Here is a 15,059-nt window from a genome sequence, read left to right as displayed (position 1 = left end):
TTGGATTGACCAAATGCAGGTTCTTCCCCACTTATCCACTTGTCCAGGTGAGATCTTCACCATCCAAGCTCATTTGATGAAACTGCTTCAAAATAAGTTCACTGTATTTGCTGGGATTTCAGTGCCAAACAACAAAGATAACATTGGATTACAATTTTAAAGTCAGGGTTTATCAAGAAAAAATCCCTTTGAGTCAGTAGCAGTTTTAATTGAGTTAGAGTCCAGTCAGATTTAATTACAGAAGAAAGCAAGGCAAAAAATCCTTTTGCCGCAGCAGTAAAATACAGGGGGCTGGCGATCCATTGCTGCTGTTTTAGCAGGAAGCATTCCAGTTATAATGCTGACACATACCTTTATGATTAACCTTGCCCCTCCTACTTTCTTGATGCTGGACTGTACTATGTCCATCCAAGCCCACCACCTTGGAGTGTCTTGGGATGAGGAGAAAGCAGTTTAGCTGGCATGTTAATGGGTTTAACACCTAACATATGTTACATGATTCTAGAAGGCATTATTGGTTGATAATAACTATCATTATTTACTTCATCCTTTGTAATTCTTAAATCCCTTTCTTAAACTATTAACAACTGTGTCTCTTATGTCCTTGAAAATGAATAAACAGTTCCTTTCATGTTTTCTTGGCAATAATGCAGGAAACTTTGGCCTAGATGCATTTTTCATCTAGGTTTCCAAAATTCTCATTATTTCTTGATATATTAATCTATTGAGACAGAGCTGGTGAAGGGGAGAATTAAATACAAAGAATTGGTCTTACTGACATGGTCTGTATGGAAACGTTCTAAATACCTTCCTGCAGTGAATGTGTTGCTTCTTACAGTCTTCCTAGCACAGATGAATCGCATTTGTGATGTGATAATTCCCAGTCAGGAATGAGTACATTGATTGTGAACTCACTGCTTCACCTGTACTCTGCTCTGCCCACATCTTTATCTCCACATGTGACTGCTCAGATTCCCAGCACCTGAGAGGCTTTTAACAGCTCCCATTTTTAAAAAGTGATCTTGTCAAGGATTGTTTCCTTTTTTGTAATCTGCCTTGCTAGAATTTCTTGAGGACAATGTATAGTGTTGAATTAGAGAGTTGTTTAAATCCAGATATCCCATGAGCAATGAAAGTTAAGTGTCTTTTTAATAGTACTGGAATCATTGCTCATTTAATGTGAATGCATTATAAAAGGATTGTAATGTGTTCACAATTCAGTAATGGGTCAAGCTGAACAATGACTTACATAGTTGAAGGAATGTGGAAAAGGCTGCCAATTAAGCATAACAATAATCTTTATTATTTATTTTAAGTGTTCTTACTTAATGCATGCAATAGTCTGAAATGATGACTTTCTGGTATGGTAAAAACATTCTAGAGGTATATATTTAGAGCAGTTCCTTAAGTGATTGTTAGTGTCAGAATTTGTGAGTAATGTCTGTGCCTAGAAAAGAGATGTTGTGTTCCCCACTGTCCTACAGTATTCATGACACCCTCTTAGTTTATAGTCAATACCTTCATGCACTTTCAGGCCAAGGCATTCCTGATAGTGTGAACAGAAACTTGGTACACTGGAAATCAAATCCAATTATCTGTATGACAGGGTAAAATTATAAATTATTATCAGTGGGATAAATGTATTCAGCAGACTTGTACCCGAGTAATTTCTCTCATGATTAAGTGTGATTCAATTCAGGTTCTGACTTTAGATCTGAATCAGTTATTGGCAAGATTGTCAGATCACAAATATCATCATAGCTGATGCTTTTCTGTGAGCTTTCAGCTGCAAGGATCAAATGATGACACCAGGTTCTTGGTTGTCATTTCATTCTGTTTATAAGAGAATATTATTTGAGCTTCCTACAGAAGAGGTTGCAAATGTAATATAATCACACCCTGAAGACTCAAAAAACTCAAGGCAAATAAAAGCATTTTTTTAATTCATTGTCTGCATCTTAGTATATTACATCGGTCTCAGAGTTTTAAACTTAGGGTTCTGAAGTGTACTTTACATTTCTAGGTATAAAAATGTAGACACAAAAGAGCACTGTTACCATTTCAATATAATTAAAAACATTAAATACTCTTGCATAATTAAATGATGACTTAGCATCTCATAAATGTCTCTATTTTCCATACAGATTTTGTTTTCTGTTTAGCAGTCATAGTTTTGTTTTACCTGGCTTAAAGTGGCAGTAAATATAGCAGTTTCTGATACAGCTTCAGTGCTGGAGGTTTAATCAACAGTGTAGAAATGCCTGGGAATTACTTCTTTCAAGTAAATGTTGAGGTGAAGCTATAAATATATAGCTCATGTAATATCTACATGCAAATAAATTCTTGGCTTCATCAGCAGGATTTTATGCTTTGGGGATTAATGTAGGTGTGTAAGAGCAAGTATATGTACCTTAGTGTATTCTCTGTATTACTGAAGTAAAGATTTGTTGTGTTACTTCTTGTATTGGCAGATAATGCAGTTGCTACATTAAGAAGAAGTTTCACTGAAATTAGATCCATTTACAGTATATGGTTCTTTACTGAACTACAAAGGGGTTCTGCAGTTGTTTCATAGTTCTTTGGGGCATGAAAAGCATGTTTTACCACCCCGAGGTTTCTAATTTCTCATCTGAGCCCAGCAGGACAGCAGCAAAATGCAGAAGCAGTCCTCTGGTTTCGGATCATATGCCTTGTGCTTTTTTGGCCCTTGGTAGGTTGGAAGAGCAATAGGAAGAGGTGTTCAGTGCTTCAGTTCCATGTGGAGCCTGCAAGGTCTACCTGGACCAGAGAACAGGGGGATGAGTATGCTCAGGGAACATTTAATGTTGAGAAAAATGGACTGCCATACTCTTAACAGGTTCTTACTGAACATGTGAACTTGGCAGACATGATCCCAGCGCAGAGCCACAAAGATGATGAAGGGAGTGGAACACCTCCCTTATGAGGAGAAGCTGAGGGAGCTGGGTCTCTTTAGCTTGGAGAAGAGGAGTCTGAAGGGTGACCTCATCAGTGTTTACAAATATGTAAAGGGTGGGTGTCAGGATGATGGAGCTAGGCTTTTTTCAGTGATATCCAGTGACAGGACAAGAGGCAATGGGTGTAAACTGGAGCACAGGAGGTTCCATGTTAACACCAGGAAGAACTTCTTTACTGTAAGAGTGACAGAGCACTGGAACAGGTTGCCCAGGGGGGTTGTGGAGTCTCCTACGTTGGAGATATTCAAGGCCCGCCTGGACAAGTTCTTGTGTGATGTACTGTAGGTTACCCTGCTCTTGCAGGGGAGTTGGACTAGATGATCTTTTGAGGTCCCTTCCAACCCTTGGGATTCTGTGATCTGAGTGACCAAATTTGGGCTAATTTTCCCAGGGATGACATAATGTATATTCTTGACATCAAGGCTAAGCGCTGCAAAATTTCAAACCCTTGCTTAAAATCATGGACAGTCTGGAGCATCTCATGTGAGCAAAAATAAGACACCTTTTCTAACAGAGGCAAAGTAACTCCCCTTTCCCCTTCCTCTCATTCTAAACCTTTTACCTCAAAATTCATCAACGAAAGCCTTAGACAGATACCTGGTATGGAAAGTTTCACCCTAAACAGCTTGTCTGATAAGGCCCTGAGAAACTGAGAGCAAAGCTCTGGACCATTAGGTGTCAGGCAACTTAACACAAACCTAAATTATTTGTGGTCAGCAGGTCACCTTGGTCACCCCATAAATATCAGTGGGGTTACTCAAGTGAGTAATGAGAGAGGATTTACCCTGTCAGTCAGGGACAGTAACAGTGTTTTATTGCAGGCATTACTAACTTTATTTTACTTGATAACCAAAACCTGTGAAATTAAATTCTCCCTGCTTTAGTTGAATATTGTGATTAGGAGATTATTTCAGTATAGGTCATTAATTTTGACAGAGTTTCGCCCTCACATTGTGGCAGAGTTGCTGGGAAGAGGGGAGCAGAAAGCTCATGGGGCTAAAGTCAGCGACTGTTGACTCTCATCAAAAGAGTTGACAGAATGTCTCAAAGTTAATCATGGAGCAAACATGACAGTGGTACTGGGATATACTATATAACCCTGTCATTCATTGTAAACTGACCCAGGATTCAAAGTTAATGTTACTGAACTTAATAATTTGTTGTTTGACTTTAACTGTTAATATTGACATCTCAGAGCAGTCGCCGCTTAGATAATAAAGACTTGTAGTGAAGGGGATAATCACTTTAGCAATTTCACTTGCTGAAAACTTTTAGAAGTCCTGAAAATGTCTTGTTCTCTGAGCATGTCTACTACAAAGTGTTTGTCTTACACACTTATACACTGTCCTAGACAGTGTTTCTGTTTGTTTTCTCATATTACAGTTAGATTTTAAAAACTAGCAAAGCATAAAACACTAAAATAACCCAAACTTGCTCTCTGCATATAATATATTCACTGACTGGCCTTGTCACATCCTGGAACATTTTTTAGGGTTAGAATGAAGCACCCTGTGCCTTGTTCAAAAGCTAGAAAATATTTTTCCTTCAGAGGGATAAAATTGACAGCTGAGATAAGTACAAAGCAGCATACAAAGTTGAACTTTGAAAATATCTGGCCTTCCTCTCACTGCAGGGCTGTGAAACATCAATCCTTAAGTCTATACCTCTTACAAGTATGAACATTGGTTTTGGTGGGAGCTGAATCAGCGTAGTTTAGGGAGAGTATTATGAGCAGAGAAATCTCAAGACAAAGGGGTGGAAAAAGCAAATGCTTTTATAAGGGATTAAGGAAATGCTGTTGTAAAAAAAGAAAAAGAGGAAAAAAGTGCTCAGTTCCTAAACATTCTGATATTCCCATCAGAGTGGGATTTGCAGGCAGAGAACAGAGGATGTGGGAAAAGTAAACTACCAGAGCTGCACATATAGGTAATGTGTGCAAAGCTTTGCCTGGATGGCAGATTCCTTGGAGAAGATAGATACTTGCCAGTTTACTGTTACCATTCTGATAACTGGGACTGTAAAGAGGGTTCTGCTGTTACAAGTGTTATTCTTCTGTGATGAGATTTAAAAGTTCACTCTCTGTTATTAGCAATTACCATGAAGCAGCAAAATAAAAACAAATCCCCCTCCAACTCCAGGACACAGACTGTGGCTTTGACCAAAATGCAAACATTCACCGGTCATTCACATTGGTGGTTTCTTTGCAGGGTTAAATCTTGACTGTAAAACTACCAAAGATCTGTGATGGAGGAAACAAGACATCTGGGGTGGTGCAGGGTGCCCCTCTGTCCTGTCTATTTGTTGTCTAGAAGCAAGGTTTTTTCATGAAGGATTAAGAAGCTGGGAATGAAGAGAGCTGTGGTATCCTGGCAGCACATCCTGCTCTCGAGCAGGGGAGTTTGAAGCACAGCCAGGCTGCTAGTGAATAAAATTCTGCCATCTGTGATGGCAAAAAATTGTGAGACAGAATCAAGGTAATAAGAATTAAATGCTTTTAAATGCAGCTGCAGAAACCAAATGTCAGGAAGTCAAACCTACAGCAGAGCAAGGACAGGCACAAAGATGAGAAGTTCTTTCCATCATTCTTCAAGAATTCCTAAAGACTACATTTGAGTTAACACTTGTCTATCCATATTTTACCCATCCAAGCCTATTGTCCATATTTTTCAGACCATTCACTGGGATTTCCACTGGCTGCTTGGTTTCACTCAAATATTGTCATTGGCTTTTCAGGGCCCTGGCGTGTAGTTCGTGTGTTACAGAGATGGGTTTCCAGCTTGTATGCCTTGCTCTCCATATAACGGAGGTTCATTCTGCAGCTAGAAGGCTATTTTATGAGCATCTTTGAATTAGGACGTGCCAACTCACATAAAGTACCCTTTTATTAGTCATATTACAGCCCATTTTCCTGATTTCCTGAAGCTGAGGAAGATGAGCTTCTCCCAGTACCAGTGTGGGCTTGCAGCTTTTACTGCTTTGTACAAAGGCAACAGATTGGGCAGTCAGTGATGGTTTGCATACTGAGTAAATCTTCATCAAAGCTATACAGGGACACTCCTATGATTCTTGCCTCACTCAAAAGACACATGGTGTTGCACCTTAAATGCACATATGCAACAGAGTCTACACAACTAGTTTAAAATGGATAGTGTCAATGTAGCGGTTCAAGTTGATGAATCCAGTAAGACACTTTGGTTAGAGAAAGATCCTACAGTCTGTTTAATCCTTAGCAAGTTTCAGAATGATTCAGAATTGTGACATGTGATTAATTTCTGTGATTCTTAGGACAAAGTGCACAAAGTTGCAGAAACCACTCAAAGCAGCAGATCAGGGTAAGTCTGCTGATATTATGACCAGTCACTGGAAAAAGCGCAGAGGGAAGAAGCAGTGCAACTCCCATTTTAGAAGTAATGAAATGTTTAGAACCAGTGAACAATTCAGAGTAAAATGGAATGGTACCTGCATTTATTTAAGTAAATTACTGAATTTGTAGTGTATATTAATAGCTATGGAAAGCTCCTCCTACACTGTGTACTGCGTTATGCTGGTGTAAATCTCAGTGAATTTTCTGATGTAGGAAGAACTCCACACCTATTATCAGTATGATCAAGTCCAGAACTTGATTTGCTCAGTACAATTGCTGCAGTTAGTTACATCCAGATTCATGATTACAAATAACTCCTATTAAAATTATATTAGAAGAGGAACATGTTTTTGCAATTCATTATGGTAGAAAGCACAGAACATCTGATTCTTCAGTTACAAGCCAACTTTTTCTTCTCAAGCGAATAGTCCCTGAATTACATTTGCATGACCTTGGGCTGGGGATCTGCACACTCCCTCATGTAAGCCCAGCTACCCAAATCATGTTTCCCTTGAGAGGAGATTATTTTGTGCTATATCAATCTGGTCCATACAGGTCTTGGAAAAAGCATCAGATGTTTAGGCATTGTGAATCCTTTTGCCATAAGCAAGGTTACTAATTAAAAAACGTCAGCATACAGAAGCACCAGATGCAGCCCAGCGAAGGATGAATGTCAAGAAATTGGCAAGGAACAGGCAAAAAGCAAGAAAGAGGTTAGGAAGAGATCAGATGGGTTTTTTTTTACAGAATGTTCCCTTTCTTTCCACTCGTCATTTCTTCCCAGTTTGGTGGTATCTGACAACATTTTTCTTGCAGCAGGCTGTCTCATCATCTGTACCTTACGGTGGAAGTCACATGCTGTGGCATTTTATATTCCATGTCTGGTCATAACCCATCTTGTCACATTTTATTAGGTATGCTGTCATTGTGTGGTACTTCATTGGTGGTATGCAGTCACATTGTAGCTCATCATTACATACATTGTTTTCTAAGTTTCTGTTGACATTTACATGAGACCTTGAATGTGACTTTGGAAAATGTGAAATATGCTTCCAATTTATAACAACCATCAGTTCTTTCAACTGAAACAGCAATAGATGCATTCTAATGTGAATAAACATCAGCTGATGAAGGTTGATTGTGACGAAGTTTTATTATCTGCACCCTGTTGGTGTGGGAAATAAAGGTAGAAAAGGCAATTTCCTAAAGGGTGTGCAGTGAAGCCAGATTCACAGCAGCACTTGAACAGGCACTTAAAGATAGGCATGGGCTGAAGTCCTGCCATGAATTAACCTCAGCTTGGGGCTACATGACTTACTAATGCATATTATGAAAAAGGTAGGTGTTACTGTTCAGAGTAGGTCTGTGTAAGCCTGACATAATAGCAGAGGAAGACAGGGTTAATGGGGATCTCTCTCTGGAGCAATTCTGTTTGTGATGTTCTTTCTTTTTTTTTTTTCCTTAACCTGACCTTGGTTCTCTGCACACTTATGTTACAACTCATGGGGTGGGAGCAGTGATAACTAGGTGGGAAAAGAAGGTCCCCATATTTCACTGAATTCTTCTGCATTCTGCTCTGGCCTTCATTGCTGTGATGGATGTTCACTTTACTGAGTTGGCATGAGTTCCTTTTAGGGCTGGCTCTGCAACACATGATGCTTCTCTGACATAGTAAAGGGGTAGAACATATACCTTGTGAAGTTGCTTGTTTCCATTGACATCCATGTTTTGATCCAGAAGCAAAAATGTTGTACAACGGTAATTCTCATGGATTGAACTGACTGCTTTACTTTTCATTGATTTCATTACTCAGTGTTTTAAAACTGGTTTTGAGGGGATTAAAACTAATTTCTGGCATTTGCAAATAGCAGCATGTAAACATTGGGTATTCAATAGTTATTCCAAACATGGAGGCATGATTTTCTTAGCAATCTCTTTAGGTTTTAGTTTTTGTTTAAAGTGGTCCCTTATTCTAAGTCAGAAGCATTAATTTCTAGGTAACAGGCACAAATGTCCTTCAAACCACCAGTAAGTGGTCCCATTAAGTACTTGAGTAAAATGAAGGGTACTGCATCAGATAAAATAGCTGGGGAAAAGAGCTGTATTGTCTCTTGGATGGAGGGAAACTGCCTGTGTTTTACATCCAAGAAAGATACAGAAATCGTTACAATGCATGAGAGGTACCAGAAGCTCCCCCAAAAGAAGAGGGGTTTTAGTGGTGTCATTCTTCTTTTGCTCTGGTCTAGTAAATCAAAAAAGACTTTTTTTTTCTTGTTTTAAGCCAAGTTTACCTTGACAAATAAAACCTCAGTTTTGGAGCTTCCATGGACCTTCAGTGTGGATGTTTTAAGGCTCAGTATTTGCTTCAGACTTCTGTGTAGCTGACAACTGTAACATTTTTGGACCTAGTTTGTATGAGTCAGCTGTGTGGATCTGCTCTTTGGTGGACTTAAATCAGGTTTTACCACTAATGCCTTAGTATTTCCTTCTCCAGTTAACCATACCAAGGCACAGATCAATTTGAAAGAAGCACGCATAGCACTTTTGTGTTACTTCTTCTTTGCTTTCAAGGTTTAGTACATGTTAAGTAATACAATGCAGAGATTATCTCCTTTTCTGGACATGTAGAATCATAGAATAGAATCATAGAATAGTTAGGGTTGGAAAGGACCTTAAGATCATCTAGTTCCAATCCCCCTGCCATGGGCAAGGACACCTCACACTAAACCATATCACCCAAGGCTTCATCCAAGCTGGTCTTGAACACTGCCAGGGATGGAGCATTCACAACCTCCCTGGGCAACCCATTCCAGTACCTCACCACCCTAACAGGAAAGAATTTCTTCCTTATATCCAATCTAACCTTCCCCTGTTTAAGTTTACCCATTACCCCTTGTCCTGTCATTACAGTCCCTAATGAATAGTTCTTCCCCAGAATCCCTATAGTCCCCCTTCAGATACTGGAAGGCTGCTAGGAGGTCTCCACGCAGCCTTCTCTTCTCCAGGCTGAACAGCCCCAACTTTCTCAGCCTGTCTTCATATGGGAGATGCTCTAGTCCCCTGATCATCCTCATGGCCCTCCTCTGGACTTGTTCCAGCAGTTCCATGTCCTTTTTATGTTGAGGACACCAGAACTGCACACAATGCTCCAGGTGAGGTCTCACAAGAGCAGAGCAGAGGGGCAAGATCACCTCCTTTGACCTGCTGGTCACGCTCCTTTTGATGCAGCCTAGGATATGGTTGGCTTTCTGGGCTGTGAGCACACACTGAGGCTGGCTCATGTTCATTTTTTCATCAGCCAACACCCCCAAGTCCTTCTCCACAGGGCTGCTCTGAATCTCTTCTCTGCCCAACCTGTAGCTGTGCCTGGGATTGCTCTGACCCAGTTGTAGGACCTTGCACTTGGCATGGTTGAACTTCATGAGTTTGGCATATGCCCACCTCACAGGCGTGTCAAGGTCGCTGTACACCGCTGGGAAGCTTAATAAAAGTCACCACAGCTCTATGTGGAAATACTGTTAGCATTTGAAATGTCTGTGTGCATCTGTGCGTGTCTCCTGTCCTTGACCAAGTGGTACACTAGCAGTAGTTTAGAGTATGTATGAGAATGGGCAGATGCTTGCAAATTTTGCTTCTGCTAAGAATAAAAGAAGAAAGTCAGTTTGTGCAAATATGATACAAAAGTTGTCCTGTGTAATATGTCAAATATTGATGAAAAAATTGAAATGAGTCACTCTGTCTAACCTACTCTTTAGAGCAGGCCACAGTATGAACTAGGAAATGCACAAGTTGTATGGTGATGGGGCTTTAATAGTCAGGATTTTTTAAAATCAGTTGAATAGTTGCATAGGAGTTAAACATCCAGCCCTAAGAGGGACTGATTTTCCTGAGCTGTGACAAAAAGGATGTGATTTCTATTGTATGATTAACAGCTCTTCTGACTCTGGTGTTACAGGGACATAGAGTTCATCTTTTCATTGCTGTGGCATTCACGAGTGGGGCTTAGTAGTGATTTATTTCAGGTGCTGTTAGTTGTAGTATATAACCCAGGAGGTTTTTGAATTGGGTTCCTATTGTAAATAGTTCCTGAAGGATCTTCTTAATCTTATTAATATTGACTGATTCTTTGTATTAGGATTCATAGGGATTGGTGGAGTATAAAGGATTAAAGGCCTCTGAGTCAAGGATGACCTAGATTCTGATAGATTTTTTTTTTTATGCAAATCCTTACAATCAGAGGTCATTAATGGAAACATCTGAAGCTAATGTGAGTTACTATATTGGAGTGCTCTAAATTAATGAGTGTTTTGGTTCCAGGTGAGTACAATACAGTTTATGTTTAAGTATTTCAAAACTGCTTTGATTTATACGTGTACACAGAAAATTACTTAGGATCTTAAATGTCAAAATCCTTTTAGCTGCTGAAAGTTGGGTTCTGGAGACACTTTTGAAAACAGGGTTTCCTCTGAAGTCACGGTAGGGGGGGTATCAGAAACTTTCTCTCTGCCCTTTCTAGCATGATAATTTCAAGAAAACAGCAGACTCTTAACAATGAAGCAAGTTCTCGATTTAATTTTAATTTTTACAAAGGAAATTCCCTGAGCTCTTTTGTTATCTTAAGTGGAAAAATGGAATATCACAAAGGACATCAAGAAATTAAGATACTACTGGCTTTCCTAGCTCAAAACAGAAGGATGAGTTATGCACATGGCCATTTTTCTCTTCTGTATTTACAATGTGCTCTATTACTTGAAGAGCTGATAAGTAGAGAAAGAAATTCTGGCCAACTTGGTCCTGCCTGTTATAGTCCAGCTGTCCCTGCTGTTTGAGTGGGTGCAGGAACCAGATCAAAACCAGGAAGATTCTGAGTGTAATTCATATATAAAGGCATTAATGCATTTTCCTTTATGGTGGCTTCCCAAAGTTCAGCATGTAGGCCTCAGGCCACATATGAAAAACCTCTCTATTTGGTTCTTTAAATATGTTGTCATTCTTTCATCTATGTCTCAAGCGTGACTACTTAATTATATTTGTTTCTTTTATTAATAGTTGCAGTTTTAGCCTTGCCTTTCTCCTGAGAGTATGGAAATATATAAATAATCTGAGCAAAGATATTCCACTTGAGGCCAGTAGTAGGATAGACCCTTATGATGGTGCTATTTATGAATAAACAGAGGCATTTACCCAAAATATTCAAAGCTGATTCTAACTGAAAAACCTTCAAATTAAGCACATGTTTTAAAACTTGTTTGTGTAAGTCCATTAAACAAGAAATCAGTAGCAGAAGTGGAAACAGAGCACAGGGAGCTGCATTATCCTTGTTCTGATAACCATGAGCAGATCTGGGAATAAGTTCTGATGTTTGATTATTTCAGTTTAGATCAGGGTGATACCCTTGAAATCGGTAGCATGTGTATAGTGTAACATTCAGTGGCCGGCCTTAGTTTTGGTCTCTAATTGTGAGAAGCTTTGTCAGCTGATGCTCTAAAATGTCACTCTCCTCCTCTCATTTTACATGGACATGCAGAACTTTGTCTCAAAACAAATCTTGTAAAATGGGGACCCAGTGCACCTCATTTTGAACAGGAGTGGTTTTAACAGCTCTTTTGCCACCCCCACACAGCGTCTGTCATCTCCTTTATGTGTACCTCTAGCTCCCTTTCAGACAAACTGCTTTGCAGCTCCCTGGGACAGCAGGCAAAAGTGCAGCCCTGCTGCCAGCAGCACTGCATCCTTTAACGTTTCCCAGTGCAATGGGTTGTTTGCCACTCGTGTACTTCCCTGCAACCTCGCAGAGTTTACCAGCAGAATGCGGGTTAATGGGGCAGGCATGGCACAGAAAATAGTCTCTGTGGTAGAGCTGTTAGGATTTGCTGGCAGACTGCCAGCTCAGTTAGTGCAATTACACACTCACTTTTCAGAGCAAGCTTAAAGGGGAAACCTCTGTTTGCTCTAAGCCTTTACAGCCAAGGAGAGGCTGCTCGGGCTTGCCTGCCACTGTCCAGGTCTCTGATGAACAGCTGGCTGGAGATTCTCATCTACGCATCTACTCAAATGATTTGTTGTTGTTGTTTGGAAATTGGTAGTCAAGACTATTTAAAATATATGGGATTGACTGGTGATATTGCTGTCTCCTGTGGCTGGATTTTCCCAAAGTTGAAAAGCAGAGGCTGAGGTGTACCTGGGGAGGGGATTAAGTGGCAGAAACCCACAAAATGCTCAAACAAAAAAAAACCCCAAAACAAAGCCCCTTCAAACCAAAACAAAAACCCTTCAAAAACAAACTCTAAACCCTCCACAAAATCTTCTGCCTGGGAAAGCATAGCTGAGCAGACACAGCTAGAGTTCAGCCAGTACCATACATACATACCAAAGATTTTTAGGTCTATTCTACAACAGGCTTCAGCTGCATGTGAAATTAATAGCAGCTGATAGCACACAACTCCGGAAAGGCTTAGCTTATCACAGCTGTAGGGCATTGTAATTTGTTACTTGTGTAAAGAGTTAATCAGAATAATATAATTTGTTATTGTTACATAATAAACTGAAATGCAGATTAATTTTGGGAGAAAAATTGATACTAGATTTATTTTACTTCATTGCTTAAAATAGAATTGCATCAACCAGAATTAATAACCAATGTATCTTTCTGGTTTTAGAAATTTTAGGTCAGTTTTCATGTGAAACATGCATCCCCAGTTGGTGCTTACTGACGAGGAATTAGAGAGCAAAAGGGTTAAATCTCAATCCTCTCTGATTTATATTTCCCTCCCCTCCTTCCCAGCTGTGGACATGGATGGAAGATCTGCAGAAGGAGCTTTTAGAGGATGTCTGTGCTGACTCTGTGGATGCAGTTCAGGAGCTTATCAAGCAGTTTCAGCAGCAACAAACAGCTACCTTGGATGCTACCCTCAATGTTATTAAAGAAGGGGAAGATCTAATCCAGCAGCTCAGGTAAGCATCCACCTGGAGGACAGGTGTTAAGAAATCTGATGTGTGCTGTGGTTAAGGCATGAGTAAATAGGGAACTGTGAGTTGGGATTAACTGGGAGAGTTATAAATCCTTTGCTTATTTATGATTCTTCAAATTCTTTGAGTATTTTATTGGAATTGCAGGGAGTGATTTGTGTAGAGTGATTAGAATAGTCTGTGGATCAGCACTAGTTCCTGTTTGACAGAGAGATTATTTATAAGCACAGTGAAGTGAATTGAAACAAATGTATTTCAGGTGAATATTTTTGTTGGTGTTTACAGAAGATTGTTAAATGGTTGTAGCTGAGGCCTTGTGATTTATATGATTACTCCTGATGTAGGGGAAATGTATTTCTCTTAAAAAAATATGCATGTGTCTAACAATCTTCACTTTCATTTTGCATGCAGCACGCTTCTATTTATCTTTGTCCATGTGGGGTTTATTCACAGTATCAAAGAAGGTTCTGTATTGCCAGTTCTACTCACATTACGAATTAAAAAGCTCATTCAACCCAATTTAAAATACTTGAAGAGACTGGCTGCACAAAGTTGGGGTGGTTGTTTTTTGCTTTCTCAATCTGTAAGCATAGTAGGATGAATGTTTGCAGAGTAAGCTTACACAAAACTTGTAACTACAAGATCTCTCCCATTTGTTCTTAATTTTCTGTGGTTTTCTGTGGCTTTAGCTTTGACAGCAGTGGATTTTTCCTGCCCTTTAGTGATGTTAGTGAGCTCAAAACCAAGTCTAATACACCTTTAGATGTTTGTATCATTACAGATTTCCCTTCCCTACATGTACATAGTGTATATGTTCTGCATACATATGTAACATGTAAATCTGCCAGGTGTTATGCACTTCACTAGAGATTGTACCAGATAGTTATGTTATCTTCCTCACCCTAAGGTTTCCTAATTTGATGCCTTCATTTATCACATGCAGAAAACCAAGAGCTATGACAGGGAAAGCCTATGATGCTGTAGAGCACAGCTGGAACTAGATTATCTTTAAGGTCCCTTCCAACCCTAACTGTTCTATGATTCTATGAATGACCATGGTGGAGCTCTGCCCTTAAAGGTCCTCGTGGATTCCCTGAGGCTTCTACTACAGCCATGTGCTGAGTTTTTCTCTATACTTTTTCCTCTTGCCCTAGATGCAGTCTTCTCACTTCCCTGGGGGCAGGGAGAGGAAAAAAAAAGAGATTAGAAAGGGCTTCTCTAGCTTCTGATTGTCACTAAGTCCTAGGCCCTAAGCAGCCACAGAAGAGAGTCTCGCTGTGTGTGGCTTGCCTGTATCACAGAGGGGGAGAGCAATGGTCTTGAGCTGTGGTACTGCTTGCCAAGATCAGAGTTGGAAAGGCAAGATTAGGAGCTGTGCTTCATCCATCCATTCATGCATTTTTGATGACGAGATAAGTAGGAAGGAAAACTTCTGTGTTTGGGAAGTGAGCTGGCAGAAGGACCGGGGTTTAGATAAGAAATGGATGACAGATCAGTCAGAGGTCTGCATGGTCTTTTCCCTTTATGCAGAAAAACATGTTGCAAAGTTTAGGGCATTTCTATGAGATAACAGAAATGGCAGTGAGGTTCTAGACTAACTATTTCTTTGTTGTTTATCCCTCCTAGTGGCATAACATTTCAGTGTGAATGCCCATGGAGAAGAGCCTAAAAGGGATTCTGTATAAGCCCCTTAGGTGGAGCGTGGGGTGGTTTGTGGGATTGCAGAGTGCCTGTATTGAAGGAATACTGAT

The 15,059-nt window shown here is 39.9% G+C and overlaps 1 protein-coding gene across 1 annotated transcript in view; it reads left to right on the top strand.

Moving 5' to 3' along the window:
- The window catches only part of KALRN (kalirin RhoGEF kinase), a 513,548-nt gene that overhangs the window by 305,290 nt on the left and 193,199 nt on the right, over nucleotides 1-15,059 (top strand). Inside the window, exon 12 of the mRNA XM_031053208.2 lies at nucleotides 13,124-13,293. Within this exon, the coding sequence (XP_030909068.2) occupies nucleotides 13,124-13,293 (170 nt within the window). The remainder of the gene's footprint in view (nucleotides 1-13,123; nucleotides 13,294-15,059) is intronic.

This window comes from Melopsittacus undulatus, chromosome 4 (genome assembly GCF_012275295.1).
Source record: "Melopsittacus undulatus isolate bMelUnd1 chromosome 4, bMelUnd1.mat.Z, whole genome shotgun sequence".
Classification (NCBI taxonomy): domain Eukaryota; kingdom Metazoa; phylum Chordata; class Aves; order Psittaciformes; family Psittaculidae; genus Melopsittacus; species Melopsittacus undulatus.
Note: the sequence above shows the minus strand (reverse complement) of the source record. Positions and strands in the feature narration are given on the sequence as shown.